The sequence below is a fragment of the Natrix helvetica genome, assembly GCF_964273705.1.
Source record: "Natrix helvetica genome assembly, chromosome: 15".
Classification (NCBI taxonomy): Eukaryota; Metazoa; Chordata; class Lepidosauria; order Squamata; family Natricidae; genus Natrix; species Natrix helvetica.
The window spans coordinates 2,107,491-2,125,864 of record NC_138565.1 but is presented as its reverse complement, the minus strand read 5'-3'; the positions used below and the strand labels follow the sequence as shown (position 1 = coordinate 2,125,864).

Here is an 18,374-nt window from a genome sequence, read left to right as displayed (position 1 = left end):
CCCTTTCAAGTCAGAAGGCTGACACTCTTAAAAAAAAAACAATTTAGCAAGGTTGCCTGCAAAATTTGAGTGTTTTGCATTTGGACCGAACTCCCTGTGAGGTGGTGCAGAGGTACCAACCTGTGTTCTCTATGCCTGATTTGAAGTGGGATGTCCTGGCTGGGCTTGCTTAAAACCCCCGTGAGCTGCCTTCAACAATTACAGCTAAGCTTTTTTTAAAAAAAAATAAGAGGATTGACCAGGTTGCATCCGGCATAATTGCCCTGTAGGTTGTGATGTGCCTGCATGCATGTATCTGCCGAGATTGACCCTCTCTAGGAGATTAGAAGCAGCGAAATCCGGGAGGGAAGATCATTTTCCCCTCCCTCTTCCATCCAGAAGCATCAGCCATGTTATGTCCTGGGCTTGATGCTGCAGTCGGAGAAGGATGGACCTGGGGGATTGGTGATGGCTCAGTGGCTAAGATGCTGAGCTTGTCGATCAGAAACGTTGGCAGTTCGGTGGTTTGAATCCCTAGCGCCGCGTAACGGAGTAAGCCCCTGTTATTTGTCCCAGCAAGGAGTCACGAACCAACTAAGCGAACTAATGGTCTCCTGCAAACTCCACTCCCCTTCCGCTCCTCTTTTATTTCCTCTGGGAGGGGCCGTTCATTGTCCAGCTGTGGCCTTAGTCCCAAGTTGACCCCTATTGTTTAGCTCTTCCCTTCCTCTGGCCACTCTGCACATGGGCACACTGGGAACAGGCTCCAGCTGTTCTTCTGCCTCACTGATGCCTGACTCTGAAGGCAGCTGATAACTGTCAGACGGCCTTGGCCCCCTCTCTGCCTCCAACACAGAGCCCTCATCGGAGCCTTCCCCAGACTCCAGGACTGGCCCAGGTTCCTCCCCAACCCCCTCAATGTCTGAATCCGCTGGCCGCTGGTGAGCCACAACAATTGCAAAGGACATTTCTGAGTCTTTGGGAGATTTTTCAGGACAGCCCAGGAGTGGATAGCATTGACTTTTTCTGAGTTGTGACTGGCTGTAATTTGAAAAAAAAATAAAATAAAGCGTGGATCTCTTCAGTCTCTTTTAAAGGATATTATATTGTCTCTCTTTACGGAAAGACAACGGTTGTTGTAACTGTTTTTTCTCTTTTGCAACTCTTGCATATCCTGTTGCAAAACCCACTCTTGTGCCTTGGCTCGGGCTTAGCTGCAGATGTGACCTTCGTTGGAATTCCTGGTGTCTTCCTGGCGCCCTGGGCCCTAGGTCCCATCCCCCCCCCCAGCAAACATGGATTTTGTAGTCCAGCACAAGGCGGAAGGGTGTCTCTGATTCACGGTGCCCTTATTGGCTAAGGTGTGAGTGGAGTGGAGTAGAGTAGAGTAGAGTAGAGTAGAGTAGAGTAGAGTAGAGTAGAGTAGAGTTCTTTATTGGCCAAGTGTGATTGGAATGGAGTGGAGTAGAATGGAGTAGAGTAGAATAGAGATAGAATAGAATAGAATAGAATAGAATAGAATAGAATAGAATAGAATAGAATAGAATAGAAAATAAGCAATCAAATCATACTAGGAAACAATCAATATAAATCGTAAGGATACAAGCAACAAAGTTATAGTCCTGCCGTCATAAGTGGGAGGAGATGGGGGATAGGAACGATGAGAAGACTAATAGTAATAGTAATGCAGCCGTAGTGAATAGTTAGACAATGTTGTGGGAATTAGTTGTTAAGCAGAGTAATGGCCTTCGGGGGGAAAAACTTTATTGTGTCTAGTTGTTCTGGTGTGCAGTGCCTTATAGCATCATTTTGAGGGTAGAAGTTGAAACGATGTATGTCCAGGATGCGAGGGGTCTGTAGGTATTTTCACAGCCCTCTTTTTGACTCGTGCAGCGTAGAGGTCCTCAATGAAAGGCAGGTTGATAGCCATTGTTTTTTCTGCAGTTCTGATTCTCCTCTGAAGTCCATGTCTGTCTGAATTGCAAATTTCCCTGTCTTACCCAAGTCACGCTACTCGGTGGGAACAGTACTGTGGTATTTTCCATGTGGGAAAGTGAGAATGGTTCAGCCTTGCTTTTCCTTGTCAGTCAGAAGGACGACAAAGCCTGTTTACATGGGTGAAGTATTTCTGAATGTTCTGGAGACCGTCCCTCTCCTGAATTCCAGAAACACAGCCCCTCCGCGGGTCACCTCAAACTCCCCTTTCTCCTCTCCTGCTTATTCTAAAATTGGCCCTTGTCAAATCAAAAGCAAAAAAAAGAAGGGAGAGGCCAGTTCTGCTGCAATGCAGCTCTAAGAGTTTAATGTTCTGGCCAGATTTGGTTAGTCCTAACATGCTGTTCAAGCAGGAGACCCTATAATATTCCAGACAATAGAATAGAACAGAATTCTTTCTTGCCCTAGTGCGATTGGACGCACAAGGAATTTGTCTTCGGTGCATAAGCTCTCAGGGTACGCCAAAAAACAAAATCCTCAAGAATCATAAGATGCAATACTTAGTGATAGTCATTCTTCTTCTTGTGCCATATCCAAAAGTTGGCTTTTCCAGCAAGCCGGCCTGGCCTGTTATTTTTATCTATTTTTTAAAAATGTTATTGTTCTATTAATTGGGTTTGTTTTTTGGATACTTACCTAATTTCCTTTTAACTTTTGCGATATGGGCTTTTTAATGTTGTACGCCGCCCTGAGTCCTTTGGCAGAAGGGCGGCATATAAATCCAATAAATCCAATCCAATCGGAGGTTGGCGATCATGCTCGCAGTCCTATTTTTGTCAAGAGCCGCGATACTGATAGTCGTAGGATACTAAATAAGCCATCAAATCACACCAGGAAAAGTAAATAGAGCAATATAAATCGTAAAGATACAAGCAACAAGGTTACAGTCATACGTAGAGAAGGAGATAGGTAATAGGAAGGATGAGAAGACGAATAGTGATACAGTCTTAGTAAATAGGCTGACAGTGTTGTGGGAATTAGTTGTTTAGCAGAGTGATGGCATTCGGGGGAAAACTGTCCTTGTATCTAGTTGTCTTGGTGTGCAGGGCCCTATAGCATCGTTTTGAGGGTAAGAGTTGAAGCAATTTATGTCCAGGATGCGAGGGGGTCTGTAAATATTTTTACAGCCCTTTTTTGGACTCATGCAGTGTACAGATCCTCCATGGAAGGCAGGTTGGTAGCCATTGTTTTTTCTGCAGTGGCATTCATTTTCTTCTTAAAAGTCTTCCCTGATGGAGCACTCACAATTTCCAAAGGCAACCTGTTCAAGATCCATTTATGTATATTCTAAATATCCTATTGGTGTCCTTGCCCCTATAGTGGAGAATAAATAGCTCTTAAGGTATATGAAAAAAGAGATTCTCTACTCAATGACTGTAAAAGATTAGATTTCCAAAAAGAAAGCAGGAATGCAGGCAGCTATCCCCCCCCCCCCCCCGATTAATGCTCAGCTCATAAGGATAACAGAATTGGAAGGGACCTTGGAGGTCTTCTAGTCTAATACCCTACTCAAGCAGGAGATCCTATGGTCAAATGGTTATCCAACCTCTTCTTGAAAATCTCCAGCGATGGAGTACCCACAGGTTCTGGAGGCAAGTTGCCCCATTGGCTAATTGTTCTAAATATCAGGAAATTTCTCCTTAGTTCAAGGTTGGTTCTCCCCTTGATTACTTTCCATCCATGGCTCCTTGTTCTGCCTTCAAAATTTCTTTCTTTTTATTTTGGTGGGGTAACACATGAACAACGAAGAAGCTTTCATATGGCTTAATCTGAAGTGGAGCAACTATTCCTTTTAACCAAGGAACAATAGACTGGCAATCTGGGGGCAGAGTGGGGTGTGTAGTAGGCCTTGCTCTCTGGAATCTACAGCATTCATTTTTTCCAAGTTGGGAAGAAACAAACTGAAAGTTCGCGGTGTGTGGTCACAGGAAACGCCGACTGTATTCTTCTTCCTCCTTTTGTTTGAGAAGTGCTGTGTGCGAAGAAACAGTCTTTTCAAAACAAAACATTTCCCCATATCAGCTATGCTCTTGTATGGAGCAGAGGTTTGGGGTTTATACTCAACCACAGTCCTAGAACAAACCCAGTCCCAGCACTTGAGATGGATTTTGGGTGTAGATCCAAGAACATCTGTTTGCGGCAGGTAGAGCTGAATTGGGAATTCATACAATTCATGCCCCTATTCATACAACTAACTGGTGCAAAGTCAGTGAAATGGAGACTGGTAGACTCCCCAAGTTATGTCTACTAGAGCAAATAAAATTGCAATCTCAAATCTCCCGGATCACCAAACTAACACGTTTGGTAAGAAGCTGTGGCCTTCCTGTCTCTTGTGTAACAGGAGAACAATTCCAAAAAAGAGCTGCCCAAAGAATTAAGGACCGTTCTTGGGCCATTTTCAGGTCATTTTTGGGGTGTTTTCCAGGGTGTTTTCCAGGCCATTTTCAGACCGTTCTTGGGCCATTTTGGGGGTGTTTGGTGGGTGTTTTCCAGGGTGTTTTCCAGGCTATTCCCAGGCTGTTTCTTGGGCCATTTTCAGGTCACTTTGGGGGCATTTTAGGGCATTTTCCAGGCTGTTTCTTGGGCCGTTTTCAGGACATTTTTCAGGACATTTCAAGCCATTTACAGGGTGTTTTCAGGACATTTTTCAAGCCAGTTTTGGCCCCCAAACCAGCCTGAAAACAGCCCCAAAACGGCAAACAATGGCAAAATAAAGGCATGCATGCACCGGGCAACTTGTCTTCAGGTTTCTGGCACTCTGGCATGGGCACATGCATTCCAGTTTGGGCACTTGGTGTCAAAATGTTTTGCTATCACTGTCCTATAACTATTGTATTTTACCCTACTCTCATTTTAAATTGTTTGTATAGGATTTTATTAGCGACATATGTGTTTGAATCTTGTGCTTTGATGTGGCCTATAGGTTAATCAATAAAGCTATCAGAATAACCAGAAGAGAAATTAAACTTTTTAACAGTGCAATGATACCGACATTCTCATCTGGAAACTGAATTTAAACAATGTCCAGTTTTACAATCAGAGCTACGCAGACAGCAACAAGGGTTGTGAATTGTGATGAAGTCATTGAGGTCCAGGTGGCAGGATTTGCAGCCCAGCTAATTAAAGAAGCTAATTTTAGCCACGGTCAATGTTTATGGTTTAACTTGCTTCTCCATTGGGGCTGATGCCAACTCATCATGGATTAATTCTTTTCCTAATTCCCCTCCTTTGATTGTTGTTGTTTTTTTGCAGAGATTATGGCTGATGTCATAAAGAAAGTAAAAAAGAAGGGAGAATGGAAGGTGAGCTCAAAACAAATCGATGGCTTTTTCCTACATAGACTGTTTGATGCCCTGTATCCCCCTGCCATTTGGCCTTAGTTTATTTTCTGACACTCAAACCAGATCTATTTCTATTAGTGACATTTCCCTTCTCCGTGTTTTTCCCAGGTGCTGGTGGTAGATCAGCTGAGCATGCGTATGCTGTCCTCCTGCTGCAAAATGACAGATATCATGACGGAGGGGATAACAAGTAAGTAGAACTTTGGGGCTGTGCTAACACCACCCATTTGGACCCAAAATCTGTGCCTCCTTGTGCACAACTTGCAACATTTCTATAGGATGAACCTCTCAGGGAGAATGTTCAGATGTCTCTTCTGAAATCCTCAAGGATACAGCTCCTTCTGCCTCTGGGAAGCTAAGAAAGGAAAGCGAGCTGGGGACGGGGAGATAACTTTCGAACCGAAATGATCTCCAGATTTGAATCGGAGCTAAGGCTCCTGAAACACCCAACCTTCCTTCTGATTTCCTTCTGCTCTCTTTTCTTTCTGGCAATCTCTGCTTGTCCCCCGTTGGTCTTGACCTTATCCAGTTGTAGAAGATATTAATAAGCGTCGAGAGCCGCTGCCTAGCCTGGAGGCCGTGTATCTCATCACTCCATCCGAAAAGGTGGGTTTTGTGTTCATAGGAAAGCTATCCAGGTTGGCTACAGCATCCTAACAGAACAACAGAGTTGGAATTGGGGGTAAAATTGCCTGATAAAATCGCCAGTAAAAAAAATGCTACCAGTTCGGGCAAATCGGTAGTCAGCTGTGCGACAAACAGCTGGGCCACGTAATTTATATTCACTAGAAATCACGCGTACAGCTGATTGTTGATTGTTGGAACTTTTTAAAAACTTTTTTTAGCATAAAAAACACCAAAGACACTAAACCACTGGGAACAACTGAAGTTGTCATACAACACTCCTTATTATTAACAGTTATTTCTATTGTATTCCTGTTTCCACTGTCAAAACGTTTTGCTCCAGGTCTTATTTTTTGCCTTTCTAACACCGCAAATTAATTCAGGCCGATACTCTTGATAAGAAGTAAACTGAATCCATTCAATCTTCTTTCTCAGTCGGTGGAGTCTCTTATTGCTGACTTCAAGGAACCCCCCAATGCCAAATATCGAGCTGCGCATGTCTTCTTCACGGACTGTAAGTATGGAATAAACTGGGGTTCTGTCTCTGGGTTGCAGTATTTTTGAAGCTCCACCCCGTTTTCAGGATCCGACTTATGGCCATACATCAAACTGTAGCTCATCTGCAATAGAAGCAGCTGCTTTAATGAGATCCCGGCCACGTACACCTAAACTAGCTCTGTTTCCAGGTTCACACAAGCCGCTTATGGATTTGCCTAATATGATGCTAAGTCCATAAATGAATTCCAAAGTAAGGCTAATCCAAGCCAGCATCTCATGCAAAATCCTAGATTGTGTGAAAGCAATTGAACAATCTAAGATCTTGCATCGGAACTTCCTGAACTGAACTGTGGATTGATTGATCTATCTGACTTTCAAAGAACGTCCCCAAATCCTTGAATCCTAATCTCTTCTGGGGCCATTCTTCTTGCTATCTTTGAGTGGGTGGGATAATCTGCAGTTATCCACTTTAGAGCAAATTAACGGGTTTGTTCGTGTTGTCTAAGCTTTGCATTTGCTGTGTCTTTTTGTTGTCAGCTTGCCCAGATTCCTTATTCAATGAACTGGTCAAATCCCGGGCAGCCAAAGTCATCAAGACTCTGACGGAGATCAACATTGCTTTCCTGCCCTATGAGTCCCAGGTAAACTGTTGACTGAGCTAGAAGTGAAGATAAGACTGTTTGGATGTAACTACATTGAGATCCATTCATTCTGTTTCTCCTCTGGACTGTCACTGCTCTGTCTTGTTGGTGCCAAGTTTTCTTTATAAAATGCTCCAAAGTTTTGGACAAAATGACCCAATGTTCTTCAGATGCCTTCAGAAGTTGTGGATGCTCCATCTCAGGAGGAGATTGGACACCTATTTGTCTGGAATGGTATAGGGCAGGGGTCAGCAACCTGTGGCCCCGGAGCCACATGTGGCTCTTTTATCCCTCTGCTGTGGCTCCCTCTTTTCATCCCTCTGCTGCGGAGAGAAGCAGCCAGGGCTGATTCTCTGGCGCCTCATCTCTTGCTTGATCTTGTGGGTGCTTCTTCCGGCCCTTGTTGGTGGCCCTTGGTCACTCAGGGAGGCGTGCAACCTTCTTTCCGTCCCAAGACACTGGCCTAACCCTGCCGCGGCATGGCTGGGGTGTGCGTATGTGTTATGTGACTCGGTGGGAGTGAGTGACATGGAGTTGGCCATGCCCAACCAGTCACACCGGTTGTTAAATTGTTGGCTCCTGGTGTTTTCTGTGAGAAAATGGCTCTTTGAGGGTTTAAGATTGCAGATCCCTGGTATAGGGTTTCCTGCTTGAGCAAGGGGTTGGACTAGAAGACCTCCAAGGTCCCTTCCAGCTCTGTTATTCTGTTTTGGGCTTCACTGCCCAAGCCATCTCCCCAAACACTGGGAGAAGAGCAGTCCTCCTACCCTTGCGCCAGCAAATATTCCCTGCACCAGTTAAGCCAGCTAAATATTGCACCCACTTGCAATAGGATCACCATAGGATCGCTCAAGCTGCTTTAGTATCATTCACGGTTATATCATCTCATGCTCCCCTTTTTTGAGGTTTTCTGATTGCTGAGTAATTACTGGAAAGGATCAGCAGGCATCTACAAATGCGGCAAAACAAGAGCTCAATTTTTTTTATGGAGAGGAAAAATTAATAGTCTGGATTTGATTGCTGGTTTTTGGTTCTTGCAAAGAGCAGGGTTTATGCAATTGTTCCCTTCAAGATTGTCCATCCTTCTCATCCTCACTGCCCTCCAATGCTCATCTGCTCGGACTGCTGAGCTTTTGTGATGCGTGTTGCTTCCTTTTATACATGCACACACAAAGACACACACACACACCTCTGTTCACCCCCTATTGGCTTCCATGCACTTGTGTTTCCCTTGGACCGCTGGGGGCTGCTTGATCTCTTCCAAGCTGTTGTGCAAAGCCCATTCCACCTCCTCTCTTGTAAGAGTGAAAATGGGGGAAGTGAGGAGCAGGAGAGGGAAAAACAGATGGCAGATGGTTAAGCGGCATTGTAAATACACAGCAGATTGGGGGATTTTTTTTCTCTCTCTCTCTCTCTCAAAGCACAGTTCTTGGAATACAGCGCATTGCTACATTAAATGATGGAGATATGTATTTAAAAACTGGGCATTTTCACATAGATTCATACCTGGGGTAGAGAACAGAGGATCCCAGGGTTGGAAGGGACCTGAGAGGTCATCTAATCCAACCCCCCTGCTCAAGACTGGAAAAAAGCTTATACCATCCTGGTCTCTGGATGGCCTTACACCATATCAATCTGGACTGTGGATTTGAGCAGAGGTAGATAGGTCAGTTTCCCCGAACTGGATATGATGGGCAAAATTCTCCAAGGCACCTGAGGGTAGAACAAGAAGCAATGGGTGGAAACTAATCAAGGAGAGAAGCAACTTAGAACTGAGGAGAAACTTCCTGACAGTGAGAACAATTAATCAGTGGAACAGAAGTTGCCTCCAGAAGTTGTGAATGCCCCAACGCTGGAAGTCTTGAAGAAGATGTTGGATAACCACTTGTCTGAAGTGGTGTAGGGTTTCCTGCCTAGGCAGGGGGTTGGACTAGAAGACCTCCAAGGTCCCTTCCAACTCTGCTATTGTATTGTATTGTAAAGGAACCAGAAACCACTCGGTGCGCTGAACACGGCAATATGTTTATCATTGCTCGCCTATAGACAGGAATTTTGAAGCATACGTTGCATAACTACTCAATAAATACTACAAAGTTTTAGGGAGAATCTAAATTCTGTATTCTCCGGATGCGTGCAATGAACGCTTGGGTTGCTGCAGAGGGTCTCCCCCTTCAGGGTCTTTTTGTGGGGGTCGGAGGGGGGCAGAAATTCCCTGATTTATAGTATCTTTCCTTCTATTTTTCCCGGGTTTTTAAAATCTGCATAACACAAAATGTACACGTATGCACAAAGTACCCAGCGCTATAAACAAGAATGTATTCTGACATGCATGTGACACCTTAATCACGTGGCAACTGAAATTAGACATCGGACGGACTTCCTCCTGCACTTTAGATTGCTGGCTTCCTTCTCCTTCCTAGGTGGGGATAACTTAAGCATGGGGGAAGTATTGAATTCGAGCCACTTCCGCTTGAGCGCCTCATCTCCTTTGCTTTTCTCCACCCTTGTGATGCCTACTCCAGGTTTACTCCCTGGATTCAGGGGACTCCTTCCCGAGCTTTTACAGCCCTCACAAGGCTCAAATGAAGAACCCGATTCTGGAACGCTTGGCCGAACAGATCGCGACGCTTTGCGCCACCCTGAAGGAATACCCAGCTGTGCGATACAGGGGGTGAGTAAGGCTCCTCCCGACTCCCTTCCCTGTCAACCTCTCAAGCTATTCTAAAAAAAGGGATGAAAGAAGCTCATGAGAATGGAGGGGAGGGGAGTGTTTGTTGCGTGAGGATGAAACCAGAAGAGAAATTTGAGCCCGGTACATCAACAAGGGTACCCATCAAATGAAACCAGACCTGGCTTTGAAAGAACAATTGTCCTCTTTTGGCAGGGACTACAAAGACAATGCTATGCTCTCTCAGCTGATCCAGGACAAATTGGATGCCTACAAAGCAGATGACCCAACCATGGGAGAGGTGAGTGAATCCTTGAAGATAAAGACAATGGATTGTTGTATCTGGATTGTGGATGTCCTGACGTAATGCAACTAATATGATTAAAAGGCCTGGAGACTAAAAACATGTGAAAAATGGTTGCAGGGATTGGATATGGCCACTCTAGAGAAAAGGAGGACAAGGGGTGACATGAGGGTTCTGGTACTTGAGCAGTTGCCACAAAGAGGAGGGGGGTCAATTTATTTACCAAAGCCCCTGTAAGAAACAAGGGATGGAAACTAATCAAGGAGAGAAGCAACCTGGAATTAAGGAGAAACTTCCTAAAAGTGAGGATTATTAACCACTGTGGAATAGCTTGCCTTCAGAGGTTGTAGGTGCTGCATCAAGGGAGGTTTTTAAGGAGATACTGGAGAGAAATGGCATAGGGTCTCCTGCGTAAGTAGGGGGTTGGACTAGAAGACCTTCAAGGTCCCTTCCAGTTCTATTCTGATTGATAGTATGTCTTATCAGAACAAAATCAACATTTTGGCATCGGTGTTTGCTTTCAGAGAAAGCTTGATGGAAAGCAGGTTGGGTAGTTTCTTTTTTTTAAAGTTATTTTTATTTTCATATAAGTATCCACAAGTATACCATTACATCTTAACAAACTCTATTATGTCTTCTCCAATATTATATCAATTCCTCTCACCATCTACCCACAAGAACTCTCATTTGCTCTTCTGCTTTCCCTACACCATATTATTATACCTTGTTCCACAACAGAACTACCTTCCTCTCCCTCTCTCCTCCTCCCTACCTCCTTCCTTCCCTCTACCATCCCTCTCTTCTCTACTTCCCCTTCCTCTCTCCCCTTTCCGCTCCTCCTCTCTCTCCTCCTCTTTTCCTCTGCTTCCCTCTCTCCTATCCCCTCCTTTCCCCTCCCCTCTTCCCTTCCACTCTTTTCGCTTGGTTTACATGGTACATTTCAGCATCTGAGCAGACTCGATTTAATATTGATGGTATTACGTTCCAGCAATCGTCTTTCATACTAATAATTTTACATGCCTCCTCCTTTTCAATGTATACATATATAAAATTCCATCTATTGTCGTCCCCTAACCCCCATATTTTTTGGATAAAGTGTGGATAGTTCTGATGGCTTCTTGGTTTGTGTTCCCTCCCCCCCTCCCCCCAATCCAGGGTCCAGACAAAGCTCGTTCCCAGCTCATCATTCTGGACCGTGGCTTTGACCCCAGTTCACCAGTGTTGCATGAGCTCACGTTCCAAGCCATGAGCTACGACTTGCTACCCATTGAAAATGATGTCTACAAGTAAGTTCCCTTGTTTACTTTATGCCACAAATAAGGGGCACTTACATGAGGTCCCCATGACTGAAAACTGTTCTGACCCAGGCTTCCTTAACAAGCAAGAATCAGAGTCTTGGTCCCAGCAAAACCCCTTTTATTTACACGACTGTGAATTCCTTTCATTCACGGTCAGCAAGGCTTTAGCAAACATTCTTTAAGAGGAATGTTTATCCACACGAACCTTATCTCGCTTGGAACGCTGCCAGATAACTAGTTTCCAACCGCAGGGCAAGGCAAAACTTGGCACAGAGTCTCTCATAGTCACAAACAGAACTTTACACTCTTGAAACGACCGAAGGAACGAATTGTTTCCTGCAAAAGCCCCCTCCCTGTTCGATTCTCTTTTGTTTCCTATGAGAGGGGCCAATCATCTCCAAGGTGTGGCTTTACTCTTAAGTCGACCCTGCTTTCTTAGTTGTTCTTGTCTTCTGGCAGCTCTATGTCTTGTCTATGTCTGTCTAAAAATAAAAACTCTTTAAAACAAACTGCATGTCTATTTTGGTCCCTCCAAAGCTCAGAAACATGTAGAATTTATTGTATGAAGTCACTGATTTGTTTGTCCGTGTTCTCTTTTGAAATCCCCAGGTATGACACAAGTGGAATCGGGGACGCCCGAGTCAAAGAAGTCCTTCTCGATGAAGATGATGACCTCTGGGTTACTTTGCGCCACAAACACATTGCCGAGGTGTCCCAGTAAGCATTTCTTCTTCTTCTTCTTCTTCTTCTTCTTCTTCTTCTTCTTCTTCTTCTTCTTCTTCTTCTTCTTCTTCTTCTTCTTCTTCTCCTTCTCCTTCTCCTTCTCCTTCTCCTTCTCCTTCTCCTTCTTCTTCTTCTTCTTCACTATGGTGCATGGAAGACCTCAGGTGGGAAGAACCAGGACTACACATGAAGTTCATGCATTTCTTCTTCTTCTTCTTCTTCTTCTTCTTCTTCTTCTTCTTCTTCTTCTTCTTCTTCTTCTCCTTCTCCTTCTCCTTCTCCTTCTCCTTCTCCTTCTCCTTCTCCTTCTCCTTCTCCTTCTCCTTCTCCTTCTCCTTCTCCTTCTCCTTCTCCTTCTTCTTCTTCTTCTTCTTCTTCTTCTTCTTCACTATGGTGCATGGAAGACCTCAGGTGGGAAGAACCAGGACTACACATGAAGTTCATGCCTCCACGCGAGAATCTAGTCAACTAATGGACAAGCATTGTTTCAACGCAAGCAGCCCAAAATCAAAGAAACGTCTCCATTTAGCTAACTGAGGCACCCACGTACGCTGCATCGATTCAGCCGGTGGCTTGCTTCGATTGGAACCGTGAATGGAACTTAGCTTGCTTATATTTGTCCTTCTTTTCCAGGGAAGTCACCCGATCTCTGAAGGATTTTTCTTCCAGCAAAAGAATGAATACCGGTGACAAGGTAAGATTAAAACATTTGAAGGTTTCTACTGAGGACCATGCGGTGACAGATACGGTGGCTCGGTGGCTAAGATGCTGAGCTTGTCAATCACGTTTCTACGTTTCAGACCACCCTGAGGGACCTTTCCCAGATGCTGAAAAAGATGCCCCAATATCAGAAAGAACTAAGCAAGGTATTGTTCCTTTTGTACTGGCTTAAGCGTAAACCCTACCAGGGTAGATGGCCTAGAATATTACATATTGCAGAATGCTGGTTAAGAATTGTTTGAATTCTGGATCAGCTCATTGGATGTTGAAACATGGACGGAAACGTGCAAAGAAACTGGAGTGGAAATTCCATGTATTCCATCAGAGTTGTGCCCCAGTGTTTGTGATGGGCTGGGAAAGGGAGTGTGCTAGAAAAGGGATCCTTGGTGCTCTTTGAGCTTGTTGCTTTCTTGCAGAACTTCCATTACCCAAGCTAAGTAACGTCATCAGAAGAAAGTAGAGTTTGCAGAATGGGAGGAGAGGAGGAGGAAGAGGAAGAGGAGGAGGAGGAGGACGACGACTATGAGAGTAGGGTTTGCAGAAAGGGAGGAGCAGGAGAACGACTGTGAGGTCCTTGGTGCTCTCTGGGTTTAGTTGTTTTCTTGTGAACCTTTCATTACCCAACTAGGTAACATCATCAGTACTACAAGGGAGTGGGGTTGGTGGTGTAGAAGAAAAAGAGGATTGGGAGGAGTAGGAGGGCTGTGGGGGCTCCTTGGTGCTCCCTGAGCTTGGTTGTTTCCTTGCAGATGTTTCTTTCCCCAAACTAGGTAACATCATCAGTGCTAGTGACGACTAGCACTGATGGTGTTACCTAGCTGGGTCATGAAACGTCTGCAAGAAGACCGCCAAGCTCAGAGAGCACCGAGAACCTCCCATTTCAACCCCCAAGCTTCACAGATTCTCCTTTTTGGGTAGAAAAGAGCATGTTCAGATTGCTGAACTCTTCTTCTTACTTCTTGTGTTTGGCCAGTATTCCACTCACCTCCACCTGGCTGAAGACTGCATGAAGCACTACCAGGGGACCGTGGACAAGCTCTGCAGAGTTGAGCAGGTAAGTCTTGTCTTTGTGTGGACCGTTTTCCAGAAGAAGAAGAAGAAGCTCTCCTGGAAGCTGACGCCTTTAGTTCCCAGTTCATCCCAACCTCAGCTGGGCAGGAGAAAGCTTCCCAGTGGGGTTGGCACAGGGAATTGCAGGGAGATGTTCTGTCTTGCCAGGATCTGGCCATGGGCACCGATGCAGAAGGGGAGAAGATCAAGGATCCCATGCGTGCCATTGTCCCAATCCTGCTTGATGCCAACGTCAGCACCTACGACAAGATACGGATCATCTTACTCTACATCTTTCTCAAGAACGGTAGGAGAGACTCTTCTCTAGGCTGGAAGTCTTTGGGGAGACCTGGGGATATTTTGCTTCTAAGAAAAAGGGACACAGGGGCTAAGATGCAGAGCTTGTCAGTCAGAAAAGTTGGCAGTTCGGCAGTTTGAATCCCTAGCGCCGCGTCACGGCGTGAGCTCCCGTGACTTGCCCCAGCTTCTGCAAACAGCAGTTTGAAAGCATGTAAAAAATGCAAGTAGAAAAATAGGGACCACTTCTGGTGGGACGGTAACCGCATTCCATGCACCTTCGACGTTGAGTCATGCCTGCCACATGACCACGGAGACGTCTTTGGACAGCACTGGCTCTTCGGCTTTGAAACGGGGATGAGCACCGCCCCCCTAGAGTCGGGAACGACTAGCACATATGTGCAAGGGGATCCTTTACTTTTAGAAAAGAGGAGATCAGCTATTCTCCAAAGCACCTGAGGACAGGACAAGAATAACAGAGTTGGAAGGGGCCTTGGAGGTCTTCTAGTCCAACCCTCTGCTCAAGCAGGAAACCCTATACATAACATAATAACATAATAATGTACCTTTGTATTATCATCTGTATCCTTCTATTATTCTTATATTGTAAAAAATTCTCCAACATTTTTCCATTTCCATATTTTTTTTTAAATCTAACCACTGATAGAATAAATCCCATACCTTATAAAATTGCTCACCTTCTTGAAGAACAATTCAGGTTTTAAGTCTCTTAAAACATCATCTTCTCCAACCACATTCAAATTCTTGCCCAGTATTTTTCCGTACATGTGATAATACGATCCTGGAATGTTACAGGGTTTCCTCTTGAGCAGGAGGTTGGACTAGATATCCTCCAAGGTGCCTTCCAACTGTGTTATTCTATTCTAGTGTTGGGTGCCCGTTGGCTCTTGCATTCCACAATTCCCTCCCAAGCCGCCTTTGCATGACCAAACCTACCTACTCCACCTCTCCCTGGGTCTGTTGTCGGGTCGCGAGTGGGAGGGAGTGCGCAGCGAGTCACGCACGACAGAGCCACTCAACTGCTCTTTGTCAGTGCGCAGGTGCTCTAACTGCATCTCCTAGAACTTGCAGGTATGGTCTTTCCCCATCCTTCCCCCCCCCCCAACCAGGGATCACCGAGGAGAACCTGAACAAACTGATTCAGCACGCCCAGATCCCACCCGAGGACAGCGAGATCATCACCAACATGGCACACCTTGGGGTTCCCATCGTCACAGATGCAAGTATCTTCACTTAAGCTTGCAGTTAAAATAGTTCTGCAATGGTAGTAGATAAACCTTTGGGACAGTTGATATTTTGAGAGCCTGGTATGGATATTCTCCTTAAGCAGCTACCTTTGGAACTTAACGTTTTTCATAAAAATCTACCCTGTCACCGATTCATCTGTTTAGCAAATGGGTAGCTCCTTGCTGCTCTCTTAGCTTGGTTGTTTTCCTGGAGGTATTTCGTGACCCCACTAGGTAACACCATCAGTGCTAGAAGGGAGGAGGAAGGAGGAGGAAGGAGGAGGAGGAGAAGAAGAAGGAGAGGAGGAGGAGGAGGAGGAGGAGGAGGAGGAGGAGGCGATAAGGGTCCTTTGTGTTCTCTGAGCTTGGTTATTTCCCTTCAGACGTTTCGTGACCCAACTACGTAACATTGTCAGTGCTTGAAGGGAGGAGGAGGAGGAGGAGGAGGAAGAGGAATAGATAAGGGGTCCTTTGTGCACTTTGAGCTTGGTTATTTTCCTTCAGACATTTCGTGACCCAACTAGGTAACATCATCAGTGCTTGAAGGAAGTTGGTTTGCTTTCTTTCCCTTCTGACACTGATGATGTTACCTAATCAGGCAATGAAAAGTCTGCAAGGAAAATCTTTGTTCCCCAAGCCTAAAAGGCTCCGATTTACTCTTGCATTGTGAACAAGCCTGGTGGTCGATATCCTGATTCCATTTTCTCTCTTTTGTGTCCAGTCCACCTTACGTCGTAGAAGCAAGCCGGAGCGGAAGGAACGTATCAGTGAGCAGACTTACCAACTCTCCCGATGGACTCCAGTCGTCAAAGACATTATGGAGGTACGTAAAGAGGGATGGCTCTCGAAGGCAAGAATCTCTTTGCTTTAGGCCCAATTGTTGTTGTTAGTCACGGAGTTGTGTCCAACTCATCGCGACACCATGGACAACGTTCCTCCAGGCCTTCCTGTCCTCTCCCATCCTCTGGAGTCTATTTAGGCTCACGCCGGCTGCTTCAGTGACTCCATCTAGCCACCTCATTCTCTGCCGTCCCCTTCTTCTTCTTCTGCCCTCCATCGTTCCCAGCATGAGGCTCTTCTCCAGGGAGTCCTTCCTTCGAATTAGGTGGCCAAAGTCTTTTGAGTCTCCTCTTCAGGATCTGGCCTTCTAAAGAGCAGTCAGGGTTGATCTCCTCTAGGACTGACCGGTTGGATGGCCTTGCAGTCCAAGGGACACAATGCAGGAGTCTTCTCCAGCACCTGCCCAAATCACAATGTTGATCATGTGCTAATTATTATTATTATTTCTCTTTCTTTCCTTCCTTCCCCTTTCTTTCTTTCTTTCCTTCCTTCCCCTTTCTTTCTTTCTTTCTTTCTTTCTTTCTTTCTTTCTTTCTTCCTTCCTTCCTTCCTTCCTTCCTTCCTTCCTTCCTCTCCTTTCCCTTTCTTTCCTTTCCCTTTCTTTCCCTTCCTTCTTATTTCTTTCTAGGATGCTTTGGAAGATAAACTGGACACCAAGCATTACCCGTATATCTCCACTCGCTCAGCTGCTTCCTTCAGCAGTACAGGTGCTGTCAGGTAAGATGGGAGCGTTCGGTCAGACTACAGGTAGCCCTCGACTTACGACCCCGATTGAGCTCCAAAATTTATGTCGTTAATTGAGACATTCGTCAAATAAGATAAACCAAGAGCCGAGGTGCCGCAGTGGTCAGAGTGCAGTACTACAGCTACTTCTGCCGGCTGCCGGCTGCCTGCAATTTGACAGTTTGAATATTGCCAGGGTCAAGGTTGACTCAGCCTTCCATCCTTCCAAGATGGGTCAAATGAGGACGCAGACTGTTGGGGGCAAAAGGCTGACTCCCTAAAACGCTTAGAGGGGGCTGTGAAGCACTGTGAAGTGGTATATAAGTCTAAGGGCTATTGCTCGATCTATCTACCTGTCTGTCTGTCCATTATCTATCTGTCTATCTATCTCTCTATCTTTTTGCCTGTCTATTCATCTCTCCATCTATCTATCGAAGCCATGCAGTGGTTAGAATGCAGCATTGCCAGCTATCTGCCCACTGCCAGGTGTTCGATTCTGACCTCCTCAAGGTTCAAGGTGGACTCAGCCTTCCATCCTTCTGAGGTTGGTAAAATGAGGACCCGGATTGTTGGGGGACAAGAGGCTGACTCTGTAAACCACTTAGAGAGGGCTGTAAAAGCACTGTGAAGCGGTATATAAGTCTAAAGGCTCTATCTATCTATCTATCTATCTATCTATCTATCTATCTATCTATCTATCTATCTATCTATCTATCTATCTCTTTATACATCTATCTTTCTTCCTTCCAATGTTGCATTTAATTGCTGCATCACTGGGGCTCTTCCAGACCATATCCTTGTATTTTCTTTCTCCCTTTTCATCCTTACTCCTCGTCTTCAGTGCCCGCTATGGGCACTGGCACAAGAACAAGGCTCCCGGAGAATACCGAAGTGGTCCCCGCCTCATTGTTTTCATCCTCGGCGGGGTTGCTCTGAGCGAGATGCGCTGCGCCTACGAGGTGACACAAGCCAGCGGAAAGTGGGAGGTGTTGATAGGTAAGTCCTTCTCTAGCTTGGAGTCTTCAGCTCATGCTTGCTTGCTCCGCTCTGTCCTCCATCATCTCCATCTGTCTCCTCACCTTTCTCTTGATTTTTAGGCCACCTGCCCCAAAACTCAGCGCTCCCGAGACGTGTTCTCCCTGGAGAACATGCTTACTCCAAATGCCCTGTCCTATTCTCTCCCCATCCACCCCTACAACCCTTCAGGATATTTGAGGGGTTACCACAAAAATGGGGGGGGGTGTCAATCTAGTTTCCTGAGGGCAGGACAAGAAGCAATGGGTGGAAACTAATCAAGGAGAGAAGCAACTTGGAACTAAGGAAAGACTTCCTGATAGGGAGAACAATTAATCAGTGGAACTCCTTGCCTCCAGAAGTTGTGAATGCTCCAACACTAGATATTTTAAAGATATTGGACAACCGTTTG

General features: G+C 45.4%; 1 protein-coding gene across 2 annotated transcripts in view; it reads left to right on the top strand.

Annotated features, from left to right (window-relative positions):
- The window catches only part of LOC309399435 (syntaxin-binding protein 1), a 28,548-nt gene that overhangs the window by 2,057 nt on the left and 8,117 nt on the right, over positions 1-18,374 (top strand). For both annotated transcript variants that reach the window (XM_081967252.1, XM_081967251.1), the window contains exons 2-18: positions 5,227-5,276; positions 5,424-5,505; positions 5,845-5,921; positions 6,375-6,453; positions 6,975-7,078; positions 9,601-9,749; positions 9,963-10,047; positions 11,206-11,336; positions 11,958-12,065; positions 12,705-12,765; positions 12,872-12,937; positions 13,765-13,845; positions 14,010-14,148; positions 15,269-15,378; positions 16,107-16,208; positions 16,854-16,942; positions 17,790-17,944. In XM_081967252.1, coding sequence (XP_081823378.1) covers positions 5,227-5,276; positions 5,424-5,505; positions 5,845-5,921; positions 6,375-6,453; positions 6,975-7,078; positions 9,601-9,749; positions 9,963-10,047; positions 11,206-11,336; positions 11,958-12,065; positions 12,705-12,765; positions 12,872-12,937; positions 13,765-13,845; positions 14,010-14,148; positions 15,269-15,378; positions 16,107-16,208; positions 16,854-16,942; positions 17,790-17,944 — 1,668 coding nt within the window. The remainder of the gene's footprint in view (positions 1-5,226; positions 5,277-5,423; positions 5,506-5,844; positions 5,922-6,374; positions 6,454-6,974; positions 7,079-9,600; positions 9,750-9,962; positions 10,048-11,205; positions 11,337-11,957; positions 12,066-12,704; positions 12,766-12,871; positions 12,938-13,764; positions 13,846-14,009; positions 14,149-15,268; positions 15,379-16,106; positions 16,209-16,853; positions 16,943-17,789; positions 17,945-18,374) is intronic.